The 19,623-nt window shown below is 39.4% G+C and overlaps 1 protein-coding gene across 1 annotated transcript in view; it reads right to left on the bottom strand.

Annotated features, from left to right (window-relative positions):
* Pcdh15 (protocadherin related 15) overlaps positions 1-19,623 on the bottom strand; it is a 537,968-nt gene that overhangs the window by 166,045 nt on the left and 352,300 nt on the right. The window contains exons 17-19 of the mRNA XM_028773900.1: positions 17,443-17,748; positions 15,253-15,477; positions 3,100-3,216 (exon numbers count right to left, since the gene is read on the bottom strand). Of these exons, the coding sequence (XP_028629733.1) occupies positions 3,100-3,216; positions 15,253-15,477; positions 17,443-17,748 (648 nt within the window). The remainder of the gene's footprint in view (positions 1-3,099; positions 3,217-15,252; positions 15,478-17,442; positions 17,749-19,623) is intronic.

A 19,623-nucleotide genomic window follows, 5' to 3' on the forward strand; every position in this document is an offset into this window, starting at 1 on the left:
TTTCATTCATGCCTCGCTTAACAAGAACCTCGTTAATTTCATGTACGTTACTTGGAAGAGGTGAACTTCCATGGGGTCCTATGCGCCATTTCTTAGAACTGGGTGAAAAGCCAGTGTCACTTATGTATGTCAATTGTCCCACGGCTGTGTTGCTAGACGCACATCCTACTGCATGTAGAATCCTGCCTATGAACAGAATTCCACATGACAGAGTATGACCTGCAGCTTCAGAAATAACCAAGACATGCTTGTGGAAATTACACATAGAGTTTTGCTTTGTGCAAGTTTGAAATGGGAAGTCTCTAGTGAGTAGAAAAGGTTAGCTCTGTGTGTGTGTGTGTGTGTGTGTGTGTGAACTCCCAGTGATCCATCATTTCTTCATGTCAATCCTGTCATCCCAGGTGAGTGGAAGAGACAATCTCAATGGTGTTAGAATCCTGGAAGATTGCTCCTCCCTCCAGAGCACTTTAATTTTGCACAACATGCATTTTATAATTTTTAATTTATATTCATAAATAGTGTTCTTCCAGGCTCTGAGGCTGCACTCAACCTCTGCCTGTGACACTTCAAAGGGTTTGCCCTTGCTACTTTATAGTTGAAAATGTGTGGTTCTCACTTTCTTCAAATCAAATGGGATGTCTTGAACAAGATGTGATAAGTCTCTAAATATAAAGGTGGGTTTTTTTTGAATAGCATTGATACTTAAAACAGCATCACTTAAACAGAAGCTGTGCCAAGCATACATTTATATCATTCTTAAATTCCAGTTCTTCAGCAACAAAACTGAAGCTTGGAGACAGCAGGTTTTCCAGATATATATATATATATATATTCTCCAAACTTGCCAACACTGAAGAGGCTACAAATACACATTACTTTATCTATCTATTCCATTATGCACATTTCTCCCAGCTGACCATTATTTACTGAACTAAGATATGGGAATACAAATGTTGAGTGAGTGTCCTACCATTAAAGGTCTTACAATTTAGAACGGAGGCCACCAAATAAACATTTAGTACGATATATGAGCAGTAATAGCTCAAGTACTGGAATAGATAAAGAAACAGAAACTCTACAGGACAGCAAATTAAAATTATTGGCTATTGGTAAGTGAATATTTTTACCAATAAGGGAAGAAAGCACTGGTAAGCATATCTGGAAATTATATGATTTTATGAAACCAACCTCAAAGTATAAGTAAAAAGTCAATTATTATATTTTAAAATTATACATACAGCGCTTGTCTTCTGACAATTTCCTTGAAACCAGGTTATTATTCTGCACTGCTGTGGATGCAGCCAAACTATAGGCTTCTTAATTCAAGAGAATAAATCTGTAGAAATGGTTACAAAGCTAAAAGTCTGAATAATAGCTACCATGAAACATTGTCACTGTTTCAGTGTTCAATGGAAACAGGATTAGATTTTTGTACGTGAATTCAGCCGGTAAAGCCAGCACGCTCAGCCAGTGGAATGATCTGAGTGCTTATTTTACTTGCTGAAAAGCAATTATCATCATCATCACCATCACCATCATCAATTAATCATCAGATATTTCAATAATCACTAAGAACTGAGGATGTGAACTAAAACATTTTTTTCCCAGAGAAATGCAGACCTGGGAAAGTTAAAAAAAAAAAAAAAACCAACTTCAATGGTTTAAATCAGAGACTCCTTCTAGGAAAGATAACTTAATAGAGTAGACCATTGACCGAGAAACGATTTATCACCCTCGTGGAACCAATCAGCTCACCAGGTACCAAAGCCACACGTGCCAAGAACAAACACTCTAAGACTTTGAGCATCCTGTACAGAGGGACAGAACCATTAGGCCACACATCAATTACACTCTTAAACTTAATGACCTGCTAACCTCGTCATTTATCACTTCTACTGTGTTCTAATTTCTCTCTGGGGTTCTATCTTGCCCAATTGTGAGTTTCTTGACAGCAGAAGCTGATTAACCTAGTGGGCAGTGGGTGTTCATTGATATTGGTGTGTTCCCAGATCACACTGGACAGTGTGGACCAGGTACTTCTTGCTACTGATGTGTTGACAGCTATGAACTTTCGCTCATTTTCCAAGCTGTGATAAGCCAGTTACAAAAGTGTTTTAACAGTCTGGGGAAGGAGATCCTGAGCTAAAGACCATTGCTTCCAAAGTTAACCTATTCTTTTTTTCCAGATGCTATAGTCATAACAAGTTTCATACAGCTTGTAGCTGCTGGAACTGAAGAATGTTATGACTGTCATTGTTTTTATTTAATGTAAAAATTTATTTTAGAAATAGTCTTCATATGAGCACTAAGAAATAATTTTAAGCCATTTGCATGATTAAAGGCTTTAATCTTTTTAGACTTTTCAATAATAGCTTATCTAATATGTTTATTTGCATTATCTAGAAACCATTAGTAGCATGAGTTCATTCAAAGTAAAAATATAAATTTTAACATTCTGCTCAGAAATAAAAAAAAACATTGGAAAGAATTGTAGGTTTTATACAGAGTGTTTTATACTGGTGTGATTTTTGACTTGTATCAAATGTAATAATTTAATAACATTAAGAAAAATTTTCTTCATTTCTGTTATAATTATGTATTAGTTGAAAGCCGTCTGTCTTGATTGGCAACTTGGGATGTTTAGAAATAGGTCAACACTCAACAGGATTAAAGAAAAATCTAAATACATCTGAAAGAGACGCTGAAATTTATGGTTATAAAATATGTTATACATGGGCTCAGCCTTTGCTTATAAAATAGTCATGCATAAATAAAACAGAAATCCAGGAATATGAAACCTTTTCTACACAAAATTCAACTTAAATAAAGATCCTGTATGATGGTTCATGATTCCAAATGCAGACAGTTCTGCATGTACTTATCATTAATGTGGGATAAATTGCCAAATAGTAAACATTTGAAATCTAACTTAAAAAGCTTATCGTCAGCTGTATACCTTCATCAGTGGTCACATAAAACATGACCGGTAGACGTGTAGTCAGTAAGCAAGGACTCCCGGAAGGAGGAGAGGGATCCTCAAAATCTAGATGGGGCACTTTCTAACCTCAACGCAGAGTATCGGCCAGTGTCTCTACTTACAGGTGGGTCTGCGTCTTCAGCATAAACGGTGGTGATTGGGGTCCCCTTGACTGCATCTGGAGCCACCATCCCTTTGTAGATGCGTTTGCTAAAAACTGGAGGGTAGTCATTCATGTCCTGTAAAATGGAATTGAGAGTTTAGTGCTGTGGCCAAAGGAGACCAGGGAACTGGTTAGGTCTATTCGGCTTTTTATGTCGTGCAATCTTTATACCAAGACCAGTTTTATCTTCCCAGACCTGTTTATCTCCTAACTTAGATGTGTGTGTGTGTGTGTGTGTGTGTGTGTGTGGTGTGTGTGATGATGTGTATATATCAGTGTGTGTGCTATTAGCTGAAGGGCACCCTCAGAATATCACACAATTTTACCACTCAAGCTCAAGCGATGCTTTGACTTTCCTCCAGGCTATCCCTAAGGGTAGGATGTAAATTCTAACTTTTGAAAAGGAAAAGAGAATTTTTGTGTGACGTAAATGTATGAGCATTCGTGTGTGTCCATTCACCACGTGTGTGAGGTGGCCGTGCATGTGTTCGCTTGTGCATTTGAAGGCTAAAAGTACAACGTCAGGCACCATTCTGTTGATGCTTGGACTTCCTTTTATGAGGAGCTGTCACTAATTGGCCTGGGACTCTCCAGGAGGCTAGACTGGCTGGCTTATGAGTCTCAGGGATTTCTCCATCCCTGCCTACCAGAATCTATACAAACACATGTCACCATGCCCAGTGTTTTCCTCTCTTCTCTCCCTTTTTCTTCCTTTCATCATTTCCACCTTTCTTTCCCCTTCCACCTTCCCTTTCCTTTCTGTCTTTCTGTAGGCTCTGGGTCTTGAATTCAGGCCTTCATACCTGCAAGTCAGAACTTTACCACAAACAAGCTATCACTGGCCACCTGTCTCCAAATGTGATCTTTTTAAAAGTTACATTCTGAGCTAGGTGTTGTAGCTCACCTTTTAAAATTTTATCTATCTATCTATCTATCTATCTATCTATCTATCTATCTATCTATCTATCTGTTGGGAGCCAACTCTTAGCTGAAAGTGGCTATCATCTTTACAGCCATCTCGAGCCATATACCCTGACAAGAGACTTGTTTTCAACAGCCCACAACAGCTGAGTACACTCTGATAAACATCTTGTTTTGCTGTTTAGTGCCGCCAGCAGCTAGGTGCACGTGGTCTCCACGTTGCTAGGTGCATGACATAGTGTCTTCAGCTGTGCTTGTCCACGAGGGCAAGGCACGTGGTAAAGGGTATAAATACCCAGGATTTCTTTTCAATAAAAGAGACTTGATCAGACTCTGTCTTGTCTCCATTTTTTGAGTCTCTTGCCTCCTCCATCCCCACTTTCTCTTTTGCTAGACCCTGACCTGTGGACCAGAGCAGCAGAATGGGCCATTACATACATACATCTATCTATCTATCTATCTATCTATCTATCTATCTATCTATCTATCTGGATATTTTCTTTATTTACATTTCAAATGTTATCTCCTCTTCAGGTCTCCCCTCCGGAAAGCCCATATCCCATCCCCCATCCCCTACCTCTATGAGGGTGTTCCTCCACCCACCCACCCACTCCCGCCTTCCTGCTCTGGCATTCCCCTACACTGGGGCATCGAACCCCCTCAAAACCAAGAGCCTCTCCTCCCTCTAATGTACAACAAGGCCATCCTCTACCACATATGCGGTGGGAACCATGGGTCCCTCAGTGTGTACTCTTTAGTTGGTGGTCCAGTCCCCAGGAGCTCTGGGGGTCTGGCCACTTGACACTGTCACTCCACCCATGGGGACTGCAAGCCCCCTCAGTTCCTTCAGTCCCTTCTCCAACTCCTCCATGGGGACTCCACGCTCAACTCAATGGTTGGCTGTAAGCAGCTGCCTCTGTATTTGTCAGACTCTGACAGAGGCATATCAGGCTCCTGTCAGCAAGCACTTTCCGGCATCTGCAATAGCATCCAGGTTTGTCTCATCTTTTTAAGCCCAGCACTCGAGAGGCAGGCAGATCTCTGAGTTCCAGGCTAGCGTTGTTTATAGAGAGAATTCCAGGACAGCCAGGGCTACACAGAGAAACCCTATTCCTTATTGCCCCCCAATACAGTCCAGGAAACAGGATAAAAGATAGTATTTTAAAATTTGTTTTGTTGTTTCTCCTTTTAAAACTTCTGTGTTCCTACAACAAGTTCTAGCATCCGACATACTTAATATGCTTGCATGAGCAAACTGTGAACTGTTCTTTAATTCACCTTTCATTCTTATGAATATAATATAATAAGAGGATGGCATCTTCTCTGAAACACCACAGTGATGGTATTCACAAGTCCATATGCTTACATATAGAAAACAGTGTTAATTTACTTAAGAGGAAGTTCCAAAGCAATTTATATGTATCTGATTTCATTTCAGTCAGCAAAATTGAAAAAATAAAAGGCATGTCCTCAGGCATGTGGTGTTCACCACCTCTTCTTTAAAAGACTTCATTTACAAGTTAGGCAGTGTAGAATCTGAGGTAGCAAATGGACTTAGAAACACTGGCTCGTCATAACCAGCAGTGTAAAGGACTCATCTGGGGATCTGGGCAGGGAAACTGGAGGAAGCATTTGCACACACACTGGCCTATGATTTTGTTGGGGACTCCCAGAGACTGAATCACCAACAAAAGAGCAAGCACAGGCTGGACCTCGGCTCTCCACAGATATGTAGCTGATGAGCAGCTTGGTCTTTGGGTGGGTCCTCCAACAACTGAAGCAAGGGCTGTCCATGAGCCTGTTGCCTGCCTGCCTCTGGATCCCCATCCCCCTAAATGGCCTGCCATGTCTAGCCTCTGTGGGAGAGGATGTACCTAGTCCTGGACCATCTTTATGTGTGTGTATGGGTGGTGGTGGTGGTGGTAGGTGGTGGTGGTGGTAGGTGGTGTTATGTTACTGGACGTATGTGACATCCAAAGTGGGGAGGGGTCCCCATTCTCAAAACAGAAGGGAAAGGTGGAATGGCAGAGGGCTGGTACTAGGTTCTAATGTGAATAAACAGAAATTAAAAAAGAATAGTGAATAATTTAGTGAGTGTATTTTATAGCCAAAGATGGGAATCCATAGGCACCCTTAAACTGTAACTTCTAGTGGTTATAAGAGGAGAACCCAAGATCACACGTTTAACTACATGACTTTTTCCAAAGGTTGATAAACTCAGTGTGCTCCTGACGTTTTGCTTTTGTTATCCCTCTTGACCAAGGAAATGTAAATTTTCGGACGATTCGACTCTCTGGTGGTGGGATAGCAGGATGACATAGGAGGATATATTTTTCTAGTTGCATTAATTCAGTTCTTGGTGGTATGGACAGAAAAGACCCATTTTTTTTTCTCTTCTGCTAGGCAGGTATTGGCAGGTTCACCTTTGCGAATTCACACTGGGTGTTTTGATATCCATCCTCATAAACCGATTACATACATGCCAAAGGTTATAATAACAGAAGACCATTAAGAGATTGCTTATCCTTCTCATTATTTTGCTTGCCATTGACAGCATGAAGAATAAATCAATATCGTTACAATGTAGCAGTATTTCTTTTCATGGCCTCCTCTACATGTTTTAGGCTTATGATCTCTATTGTGGGTGAAATATGTGTCAGATTGCCCATCATTTTCCCACAATGCGCTGTTTTGGGTGAGACAGTTTATTGGAATGCAATGCCAACACGCATAATCAATAGTTCATTATATTTATGCTTCAGGGCCATCAAAGAAAAAAACTCCTGGTGTGCAAAATGTTCTATTATGCAGTTAAATGTAAAAAGCTCAACTCTACCACTAGAGGGCACTATTGGCAAAAGGAAAGATTTCTTCCTCTGCCCTATAGTTAATTTTATCATTAAAACCCATTATAGTTTGCTTCCTGTGGTTATATTTGTTGATCTGAACAAAAATTAGTTTTTGTATTTCAACAGAGCATTCCAAATGTTGCCATGGTTTTTCAATGAAAACAACACCAGGCATCTCTCGCTGTGTTATTATTTAACCAGTAAAGCTTGTAATTTGAATCCATGCGTCCTACAAATAAGATGTGACCTCAAGTTATTGCTAGCTAGATGGAAGAAAAATATGACTTTATTTAGTCTATTTTATTTTCAAAACGAAAGTCTAAAATAATCATGCAAACCATTTTTTTTTTTTCAGACCAAAGGGTAGACTTGAGAAAAAAAATATTGAAAATATTGAATAGCATTCTAGGATGCTGTGTGCTAGCTGGCCAGTTTATAAATGAATGGCAAGCTGAAAAAAATGAACACAGAAACTAAGTATAAAGAGATGACCAACACGATATGTTTTACAAATATAAGTCAATTGTGGTCTAAATCTCCTTCAGCTCCTACCCTCTCCCCCAAGAAATACAGTAATGTGAAACAGAGGATGGCTCTACCTCTATGCTTCTGACAATTCTGCCTGCCGAGGGTACTGACTTGTCTGGCCATTCTGCCCTCCTTCAACTCCTTTCAGGTAAGGACAGTTGGTTCTATCTTCTGTGCCAATTAGGTCTCTTCCTGGCCGCCAGAGTCCATGTAGAAGCTGTTTTACGCTTGTTTCCTGTACGTCTGTCTTCTGTCTTCTGTTTCTTGCTGCTTTCTTGGCTTAGGCTTCCTGATTCCTCTCATCCTCGCACTCATGAGTGTACTGTCGTCGAGACGTGCCCGCCCTTAGACAACAGGCGTGTTTTCCTGCTTTGCATGGGGGCATTCTTAAAGAGAAGTCAATTTCGTTGACAGTTTCATAGTCTTTGGAAACTAAACTCATCACTGGATGATTCTTAGTTGTCGAGTGCGGTGGCTGTTCATGGTTGCCAACTTGACTACATCTGGAATTAGCTAGAATTCAAAGTTGGATGGTATAGCAGGAACCGCAGGGCTCCCTCTATGTAGATGGGTGCGCAGCGGCAAAAATCATCTCCTACAGGCGGACCTAACTGAAGACTGCCTGAGAAACCAAGGATTGCAGGCTCAGACAATGCCAGCCAATCAGGAACTGCTGTTAAGAAGAAATGCTTACTCGGGACCAATGGGGCACAAGTGGAGGGTATTAAAGGCGCTTACAGCAGCGTTCATATGAGCTTGCTGCGGTGTTTCTCAGCTGCTCCCCGAGTCTGTGTCCTTGACTCCCTGCCACCTCACCTCCAACCCCCAAGGGCAGGCAGTAAGTAGTCCAGGGCACAGGTAGCAGGAGAGTATCCCTGTGAGATTTTTTTTTTTTTTTTTTTTTTTTTACTTAATTTGAAGCAGGTAGATCCAGTTCGAATCTAAGCCACACCTTCTGCTGGAAGTCTGTATACGAAAGCTTTTGCTCGTTGCCTGATTCTTTCTGGCCTCGATACTAAGTCCGTTTCTTCACTATCATTAATGCATATTTATTTAGGAGTCCAGCATATACAGAAGACAAGCTGAGACATCCGGCCGTGTGGACTGAGTAAGCCGCTAAGCCGCGTTCCCCTGCCCTGTGCATCAGATGCTGCCTCCAGGGTCTCGCCCTGTTTGAGTTCCTTGTCCTGACTTCCTTTGATGGTCAAACATGATGTGGAATTATAAACTGAATAAACCCTTTTCTCCCCAACTTGTTTTTACTCCTCATGCTTCATAACTGCCGTAGTAATCCTAAGACACCTAGATTTGTTAGGGGACAGTGGAATTTCTGAGTTTGTAATCTTTTTTTTTGCTGTAGCAAAAGATCTGAGAAAATTAAAGAAGGACTGGTTTACTTTGAGTTACGGTTCCGAGTTTGAAGAATATTATAGACCAAAGCTTTGCACGTCATAGTGGCCAGAAGACAAACAAAAGAGAGACCCTTAATTTAAACAAAGACCTTCCTAATTCATTACTCTATAATCTGTTAGTAAATTAATCCCTTCATGAGGTCAGTGCCCTTGGGAACGGATCAACAAGATCCCTGACACTCAATATTCTCATACTATATACCAAAAGAATTTTGAGGAACACTGAAACTCCAAGATACTAAAGACCTATGTACGTGTGTGTGTGTGTGTGTGTGTGTGTGTGTGTGTGAATTGCTTACTGTTATCCGGTTATTAAAAGGTAAAGGCCCAGTTGAAATCTGGTGAGTCAGGCCCTAAACCCTTATCTTGATATTTGGAGGCACTGACAAAGGTGATCACAAAATTCATGGGAATATTTTAGGGAAGAAGACTTGAACTGAATTTTCATTAAAAACAAAACAGCTGGACACGGTGGCACACACCTTTAATTGCAGCACTCGAGAGACAGAAGCACAAGAATCTCTATGAGTTAGAGGCCAGCCTGATCTACAGAACCAGCTCCAGACAGAAACCCTGTCTTGAAAAAACAAAATCCAACCATCCAAACAGCCAAACAAAAAAACTAACCAACAGACAACCAAATAAAACAGAATTTACAAAATGAAACAAAGAACAAAACAAAAGAAAACTCTCATATAACATTTAAAATACCACTTTCTGTAGGTAATTTTAAACCTCCGTATTTGTCTCAAGAACCTACAGATCTTTAACCATTGCAGAGTTTTGAAGATTTTATGAAAGGTTTTGTTATGGGTAAGACAGAAAAGAGGTAGAATTTATATCTACATGTAAAACAACAACCCATTCAATATTCAACCATATAGATAGTTGTTTTCTCTAAAACTTAAGGCAGTTTCCTCAAATATCATGCTTTGGAATCTTATAAAGCCACAAGAGGCTTTATAAACAGGACCAAATATTCTTTATTGGTATCAAAAACATTACTTTATTTCTCTGAAATAGACAATCTATATTTACATTATATGAAGTTCTGCTGTGTAGAAATGTATTAACTTTTATGTAGTGGAGGGAGTGTGTGTGTATATGGTACATATGTGTGTGTGTTATTTGTCTATAGTACATATATATATGTGTGGTATGTATGTGTGTCTGTATGTATGTGGTGTGTGTGTATGTGTTATTTGTCTATGGTGTGTATATATGTGTGTATGTGGTATGTGTACATATGTGTGTGTGTCTGTGTGTTTATGGTGTGTGTGTGTGTGTGTGATTACTATGTTGGAGATGTAAATTGTTGTTTGGAAAATTGAATGAGTTCAAAGTTTTCTGAGGCTATACTAAGATACCCAACATGACAAACACCATGCAGTGTATGAAGGTAGCTCCTCGGGGCAGAGACAGCAGCTGTGCATGGTTGGGAAGTTGCTATGACCACAGAGCCTATATTCACTGGTCATAAGGCTTTAGTAGGAATAAGATCTTTACAGCTTCCTTCACTCCCACTGGAAGTGGGTTAGAGCTTGTGAACCGTGACAAGAGATTTTTTTTTTTAATTAGGAGTAAAAGTGCTAATCAATGAATGTTAAAAGGCTGTATTATCTGCACAAATAAGGTACTTTCTTAGGACTTCCAGAAACCACCATGCAGTACTAATGAAGTTCTAAGAGACCCGTGTAATTGTCGCAGCTCAGGAGACAAATTCAACTTGTACGTATGTTTTTATTGGCTTCCTCTAGTCTAGAGACAACAGGTGACATTATGGTCCAGAGTCTAAGCTGACAGAATACGAAGATGTCTGAAACAATTATCTGTTTCAGCAAAAATCCTGTCTCTCTGTGTGTTCAGTTTTTTAAATTTAATAGCTAATGCATTAGAAGAAACACATTAATAAGACGCTGACCAGCAGAAGAGAAGAGGAAAGATATTGGAAGGCTACCGTAGAAAACTATTTTTTCAAGATGAATGACCTATGGAAGAGCTCAGTATTTCATTCTTTATATGTAATTATATGTTATGTGTAAGGGTGTATTGCTTGCACATGTGTCTGTGTATGTCTGATGCCCGCTGAGGCAAGGAAAAGGCTTCAGATCTTTGGAACTGGAGTTACAGGTTTGGTGTGAACTTCCATGTGGATACTGGGAATTGAACCTAGATCCTGTGGAAGAGCAAAACCAGTGTTCTTAATCCTGCAAAAATCTCTCCAGCCCCACACACTTAGTACATTTTAAGAATAACTGTGGGACTGTAACGATCCAGTGTCATGGAGGAAGAGTCAAGGAAGCTTCAACCCCAGATTCCCCAAATATGAGGACAGGAGTTGGCTTCCTCCCCCTCCCAACCTGCTGACATAAAGTTGGCTCCCCACCATCAACCCTAGCAGGAATTTATTACTCCGACAGTTATCAGGCTTCCCTCTTTGTTTAACCTTATAAGGTTTTTTCTTCCCCTGACTCTATAGCCCCTGAGTATGCAGATGAAGCATCTTTTAACACCTCTGCCCTGGTCAGTGATACACAGTCACATAAGCCTTGCCCCTCAGACTCTGGCTACCTCCCCAGGGCATAAATACCCCTCCCCCAATTAATGAACCAGAGCCCTGAAGCTGTTCCCAGGTGTGTTTATTGCCTCAGAAAGATCCTGCTCTGTACACCCAGTTAAGCCTCCCTCCCTCCAGTCCAGATCCATCTGGCTACCCAGAGAAAGAAGTGGACATGGGTATCAAATAATAACCAATAGTTCAATAGCTAGTTTCCTATAATTATCTTTTTGTTCAAATGTCTCTCATTTAGACAGGAGCATGATGGCTATTGCTAGTTTTAAAGTGTGTAGAGGTCCTGGATTTTTTTTTTTTTTTTTTTTTTTTTTTGCCCCTAAAGGAGGCTACATCCTCAAGCCATGGCTTCTATGTCCAAATCAAAACCAGGACCCTACTTAGTGACTCTCAGGTGCTTTGTCAATGCTGCCATGGGCCCTGTGCATTGGTTCCTTCTAGAAGAGCTAATGTCTTGTTTATACTCAGTGGAATAACAACGTTTTGTTTTGGAGGAAAGTCCTTCAAAAGAACAAAATATGAGGTCCTCATAGGAGCCACTGTTTGCCACAAACTGAGCCTGTAGGTGGATGATCTTTTATTGCAGACCCTCTGTCTAGCTCTTCCTGCCTCGTAGAGCACTCTGAGACAGACAAACACACACTCGGTCCCTTGAAGGTGTCATTTGCCTATGAATACCTTCAGCCTTTCTGATCTATATTTCTTTTAGCTCTGGAATTATATGACGGTATAATTGGATTATATATCTTGGATTTTAAGAACTGGTTTGCTTTATAATTTAGGCTGGAAAGCAGGACATCATATTCCATCTCACTATTTACATTCTTTGGAGTTTTGTTTTTGATTTTTAGATATTTACTCATAGTACATAATTTACTATTTTCCATACAATAAGAATTTATCTATCAGTACCCTCTAAATCTACAACAAATATAGTTTTTATGGTATCATATGATAATATAAGGTATATTATACCATTGTATAGTATATAATTATATATTAAAATATAGTTGGTTTAGACTATTGGAACTTGATACTGAAAAAGCTTTTAACTGGTATTCATTGTAAACTCTTAATTTTGTTCATCATTTAGACACATGTCCTTCCAAGTATCCCTTGATTTATGCATTTACCAAGGTTTAAAATATTAGGTGAGCTCAATACTAAATACTTCACCATTTTGTTTTGTCTTCTTTACAAAAGAAACCATGCCTCTGCTTCTACTTTTCAAAGAGAGTATCTCTAAGAAACTTTTGCCATGGTGACTGTTTGTGGAATGAATATCTCTTCCTCAAATGCTATAAAATTATATGATCAGCAAGATGGCCTGCCAGTGCAGATAGAAGCAAACAAACTACAGAAAGTTTGCAAGTTTGGAGAGGTTGTAGTAGGAGAGAAACAGGACTGTACTCTAGTTGTCTATTAGGAACAGTGGGGACATTCATTTTGTTGGCTTCAGTGGTGTATGGGAGAATTTTAAAGTTTCAATTTGTATACCCTACCTTGTGTTACCAGAAAAAAAAAGTAATCATCTGCCTTTAGAAATATAGTCTGAAATTTTATTATCCTTGGATAAGTAAGAAAAGAAAAAAAGAAAAAGTGACATTGGATATGTATATAATTATGAGAGAAGTTTTGCTTCAAATGTACAATAAATTAATGACATGGATCAGACAGATTTATTCACTGGAATAAAACAAAGACTTCTCTGAATAAAACAAAGGATGGAGGCACAGGATTAGTCCAACATCCTCTAAATTTAGAGGACAGAATGAGACATAGTGACTGGATCCCTTATAGACAGTGCTGTGAGTCTTTGTGAAACTCTGGATCACAGTGAAAAGCAGGCTTGGAAGAGGAAGACCTATCTAGGAAGCCAGGATTATTAAAAACATATTTTTAGTCTGCTTTTTTAAAAAACAAAATATCTGAACCCAATTTGTCCCTTTTGACTTTTTCCATGGATACATTCAAAGCAGACTGTGTTTTCCAATCAATTGATATATTTACTTCCAATTTGACTTCTTCTGACTATCTGCATGCACGTAAGTCTAGCCTAAAGCCAGTGCATCCAACTGCACTCTTGGGTAACTCTGATCATCACCACCAGCTACTCCTCAGAGAAAAGTCAGTGACATTTGATTAGCTATTTTTCAATCTGGAGAGAACAGGAAGACACCATCAAATAAAAGACATCTTCCACTGTCACATGTCTGTTGCAGGATTTTTGATCACACTGTGAACCCCGAGATTGTGTTATTTAATGAAAGAGCCTGTTTCTAGTTGTGGTGTGGCTCAGCCCTTAGCTTTAATCCCTCTGGCTGGATTACAGACAAACTCTTAGTACTTACCTTTAATTCAAAACAATGAAGCTAAAGTTAGTTTGTAGGTGGAAGCATCCATGTTTAAAAGTGATGTCTAATTGAGTGGCAGACAAAGTGATGAATCAGAGAAAGACTTGACAGAATAGGATACGCCCAACTCTCACAAGAAGAGAAAGGAAAAGGGAAGCTGATTGAGGGACAGTGGGGGGAGAGAGAGAGAGAGAGAGAGAGAGAGAGAGAGAGAGAAAGAGAGAGAGAGAAAGAGAGAGAGAGAAGGGGATAGTTTTTATTGGGACAGTTTGTACAGACAGGTTACAGAGAAAGAACAATCTACCCACAGACAAAGACAGAATGAACCAGAGAATGAGAAGGAGACAGAAGATCAGAACAGATTGCCAAAGTTAGTATGAGGCCAAGCAGAGCAATTGAAGAGAAACAGAGAAGCCAGACTGAATCAGTCAGGTTGGTGAGGAGTTTGAGCCAGAACAGCTGAGTTGAACCAACCAGCCAGAGTTCAGAAAGAGTTAGAAAGGCTGAGCTTCTTCAGTAGTAACTCTTAGAGACCAAAAACATTCTAGGCCTTCATAAGATTGTATGAAAGCTAGAAGCTTCTAGGACTTGCTCTAGGTTAGCAGACAGAGATAGTACCTAGGAGATGACAATTACATCAGGCAAATAAAAGTTATATTTATACATATGAGTGAGATTTGGACTATTTTCCTCCTTTTAAAAATGCTTAAGGACTCAGGCCTACAACAGCATTAAACTAAGAAAAGCAAGCCATCCATCATCTGGTTCAGGTGGGGTTTTGATGCTACTTGATCATTTTTTACATTCTCACTGAGTGATCGACCTTTCTGTTGTGACAACTTCTCCTTATGCCAAGAGAATGTATATACAGACTCTAGAACTAGCAACACAGACCAAGCTGGCATTGTCCTTGTGGGGACCCTCTTTGCCTCCCTTTTGCTAAAACCATGGTTGTATTGGACACCATACCTGGAGGACAAGACAAATTTTTATCCACCGGGAAGGTAAGCCAAGCCCCAGTGCAGAAAAATCAAAGGTTGAGCCAAAATTGAACATTAAACCCACCTGTCTCTGAAGCTCTTTGTATCTTAGAGCCTTGAAATTACAAACTAAAACTCATTCATTCTGAGGTCAGTGAACTCCGTATCATCTGTATTATGTATCTCTCTTTTTCCAACCTTAGAATGTTAATAATGACATGGTTATGGACTGTGGACCATACTGTACAAAAATGAAGTTCTGATTTGGCCAGTCATAGCATGTGGCAGACTCATAGCAGTCTTTCAAAGATTTGTTTAATGTGTCTTTAATTTCCATCTAGTAGGGTTATTTTGCAAGTCTCCATAAGTAATTCACAACAATAAATCATTATCTCTCTCAGTTCCTATGGCTTGTTCCAAAAATACACCGTGAGTTTTCAAAGACATACATGATGTATGTATAGAGAGACAAGGGCCGTCACCCCAGGTTCCTTACCTTCACAATTACTGTGACCGTTGCTATACCAGGTGGCATCGTCCCATAAATATCAAAGGCCTCCACCAAGAATGTGATGCTTGCCTCTTGGTCAGGAAACGCCTCATAATCCAAACTCCTCAGAAGAGACAATTCCCCAGTAAATGGATGTAATGCAAAAAGGTGCTTCACTTCCGGGCTCCTGATCCGATACGACACATTGGCTCCAAGATCAACATCCTTGGCCTAGGACAAGTCAGAGAGAAGAATGGTTATATCAGAGGGTTTCCCACAGGTGGACTGAGGGCTGATGGGAAATGCATTAGTGCCTTGGACAGCATGGATTTGACGAGAGGAAAGAGACACGTGACTCGTCATCTCTCGGTAAACGGGAAATGGAAAGAAGGAGAAAAGACAGACATAAGACAATGAGCATAAAATATTTTACTAGAAACTTTGAAGGAGCGATTTACATGCACGGGTTCTAAAATCCCATTAGGAAAAATACAGAAACGCGGAAAGAGTTGCTTTTCAGAAGGATGCCTTGGAAGGTTGAGGTAATATATTTGTGAAGGCCTCTCCCTACACTTCCCTGCTTTTTTGACCGGTATCTGTTAAACACTCATTGTGCAGAAGGTACAGTAAAGAGAATAAAACAAACTCAGGTATAAATACCATACCATGGAAGAGAAATAAGACATAAATACCCAAATCAAAGGGGAAAGATGATGTGCTATCCAAAGTGATCTGAATTGGATCGCAAACTGAAAGATGGTTTTGTTTCTGTTTGTTTTGTTTTGTTCTATGGAGGCAGAGTGGCCATTCCACTCAGTGGCACAGACTGGGAATAGCTCCTCGCTGGATAGAGCAGAACTGTAAGAATAGAAGTGCAGATCCTTGGGTCTGTTGCCTAAGTACTCATTTGGGTTCACTCTGCCTAGCTATTAGTCTTATTCTTCTCTAATCACGACATCACAGTAGAGTGGACCAGTCAAAGTACAGTCGAAAATTCCTCCATTTCCACTTTGTCTTTGACCAACACTGTTAGTCGCCTTTCTGACATTGTAATAGAATTACTCTTTATGAGAAGTAACTCATAAAGTGGGGTTCAGTCCCTGGCCACTAAGCCCTATGTGGATATGTGGAGGTACAGCACATCATGGTGGTAAATGAGGACCATAGAAGCTTTGTCTGTGTCATGAAACCCAGGAAACAGAGAGAAACATGAAGGGACTAGGGACTCAGTATCTTTCTTCAAGGGCATGTTCTCTGTGCCCCAACATGTAATAATTCTACAGGCTGAGGACCAAGCCTTAAGCATATGGGCCTTGGGGGACATTCAAGATTCAAATGACAGCAATCTAATCCTCTGAATGCTGTGACAGAACACAATGCCTTCTGGCTCTTTAGAACCTTGAACATCAATCAGCAACCCGCTTGACATTTTGATCGTTTTGTTTTTACATGGCCTTGAATAATCCTTTCAGTTTCTCTCTTTGTCTGGTAGCTGACTTGCTTCTCAGTTCACAGTTGCAAAGTAGCTTTTTCTAGCAGGAAAAAAAAAATAAACCACTCAAGGTTGTATAGAAAGCATATCTTAGCTACTTAGGAGCTTGCTTCTGAGTAGCAATGTTGGGTGTTGTATGAAGCTGGTTTGAGAATTCTCTAGGCACTTGTGAATTCATCTTGATACTTATGTGTCAGCAAAAATGTATATATGTAAATTTATATATATGTGTGTGTGTATACACATACATACATACATACATATACATATATATATACACACATACACATATATGTATATATACATATATATGTAACATATATGTATGTAACAATTGATGGAAAGGGAGACATAATTTGAAAGAGAACAAGAAGTATTGATTATATTTAGAAGGAGGAAAGGAAAGGAGGAAATGATATGATAATAATATCAAAATATATATTTTAATAATTAAATACTTAGACATTTAATATATGTAAATGTGTAATATTTCTTATGAGTGTGAACTTTCTCCTTTTGATTTTATGGGTTCTCTTAGGGAAAGGTTTTCAGAAAAAAAAAACCACAATAAGATTTATCGACAGCTTATCTGAATTTAAGCTACTCTGAGCTCATCACATGTTGTTTATAGTTAAACTTCAAAGTCCCCTCCTCACAGGTAATCTTATAATACAGATGTTATGGATTAATGCTTGTTCACACACCTCTATTTGAAGGAAGGAGGTCCCGGCTGGCAGATTCTCCTCAACGACAACCGTGTATGTTGAATTTGTAAAAACAGGACTGTTATCATCAATGTCCAGAACCTTGATGTACAGTGTCAGAGTTGAATGTCGAGGGTGCACTGCTCCATCTGTTGCCACAACAACCAGTTCATAGTGGTCCCTGGCTTCCCTGTTCAGCTTCACGGCTGTGTAGATGCTGCCATTGGATGTGATGCGGAAGAGGTTGTTGAAATTCCCCAGGCTGTAGTGCACTTGGCCGTTTATCCCAGCATCTGGGTCTGTTGCCTTAAACGGAAGAACAAAAGGCTTCACGCAACAGCTTCTGGCACGTGGTTTGGCAAACCATGCCATGTTTTCTAACCAAATAGTCTTTTTTTCCTCTAAAGGTAAAATTAGAAAGATAATAAAGGTACAACTTGCAGTCAAAAATCATGAAAAGAGATAAACTATGATTTAATTATACACTCAGTGAAAAATGAAATAACCTGATACCATTAGACCCAGCAATATATTATGTCAGAGAAAAATGAGTGTTATAAAAATGGAAAGTTTCATGTCATTTTACTGCTACGGTGGATTTTAAATGTCAAAAGTAACACTTGGTTTTAATTAATTGAAGATAATTCACTAACAGTTTTAAGATTTGTATGGTTGTTTTGTTTAAAAAATTCATATAGTCACTTTCATTGTTTACATAAGATTGGGCACAATGTATATTTACCTCATTTAATCTTTATGGTGATTTCTAATGAGTAAATATCTTTGGCCCCATTATGCAAATGAGACCATATGGCTTAAGGAAATTAATTGTCTCACATAAAGTAATTCAAGAATTAAATACCTCAGGGGTGCTAGGATTTAGAACAATGACTTATATATAAAATTATTTAATAAATGCTAATGAAAGTAATGAATGTCCAGTGGATACATGGATCTGAGGTTGGAAATTAAACATATTCCCAAACTGAATGGTAATAAAAGTACAGTAATTGTGAAATCACAAGTCAAGGCTACTGTTTAATGTTAGAATATGAATCTCAAATAATAGCTGAGGATCATTGGGGCTACCTGAATCTATATTTGCTAAAAGTTTTAGGCATGAAGTCATTTTGCAACAGAAATGGAAAAGTTATTTCTAATAGAATTTTGATAGAAGCACTTTCGCTTTAAAGTCAGCAAATTCATCACAACAGATAACCTCACACTACCAGATACTGCACATTTTATATCAAATGACTGTATTATTATTTTTCATAAACTCTTGACTCTACCTAAGAAGATGTGAAATTGTATATACTTATGTTCCAAACTTCCACTAAAGACAGGGGAGAGGACTTCATTTGATTTTTAAACCCAGAGATGACTGAATTGTTGCGAGGGCTGGAACGCAAGGCAGTACATTTTAACATCACATACACTCATCTCTCATTATGACAAAAGAAAGTTGAGATGCGGACATAGGGCTGGTGGTGAGATGGCCTGAGCTCAACCCCTGGAACGTGTATGGTGCAAGAACCCCTCTGACCTTCACACACATGCACTGTGGGACATATGAGCACACTCATACACACACATACACATACATATACACAATCACACATACTCACATATACACTCACACATATACACACACTCACATACACTCATACACACAAACACACTCATACACACTCACACACACACATGCACACTCTCACACACCAACCCATACACATAGTCTCACACAAACTTACATATACACTCACACATATACACACTCACATACACAAACACTCACACACACTCACATACAGACATGCACACTCACACACTCACACACCCCCATACACACTCACATGCACAAACACATTCACAAACACACACGTACTCACATGCACAGTCACACGCACAAACACATTCACACACACACTCACATATACACACCTACACACTCACATATACACACCTACACACACACACACATTCACATACATTCACACATACTCACACATATTCACACACACTATGTAAATACATAATAAATAAATAATAAGCAAACAGAAAATAAATGAAAAGAGCAAGATGTGACTATCATGCTGATAGCTACAGTCTTCCACTTCATATGACTGACACTCAGCCAGAACCGCCCTTTAGACAGAACCACAGATGCCCTGCAGAGGT

The sequence above is a fragment of the Grammomys surdaster genome, unplaced genomic scaffold (genome assembly GCF_004785775.1).
Source record: "Grammomys surdaster isolate TR1022 unplaced genomic scaffold, NIH_TR_1.0 237, whole genome shotgun sequence".
In the NCBI taxonomy this organism is placed as follows: domain Eukaryota; kingdom Metazoa; phylum Chordata; class Mammalia; order Rodentia; family Muridae; genus Grammomys; species Grammomys surdaster.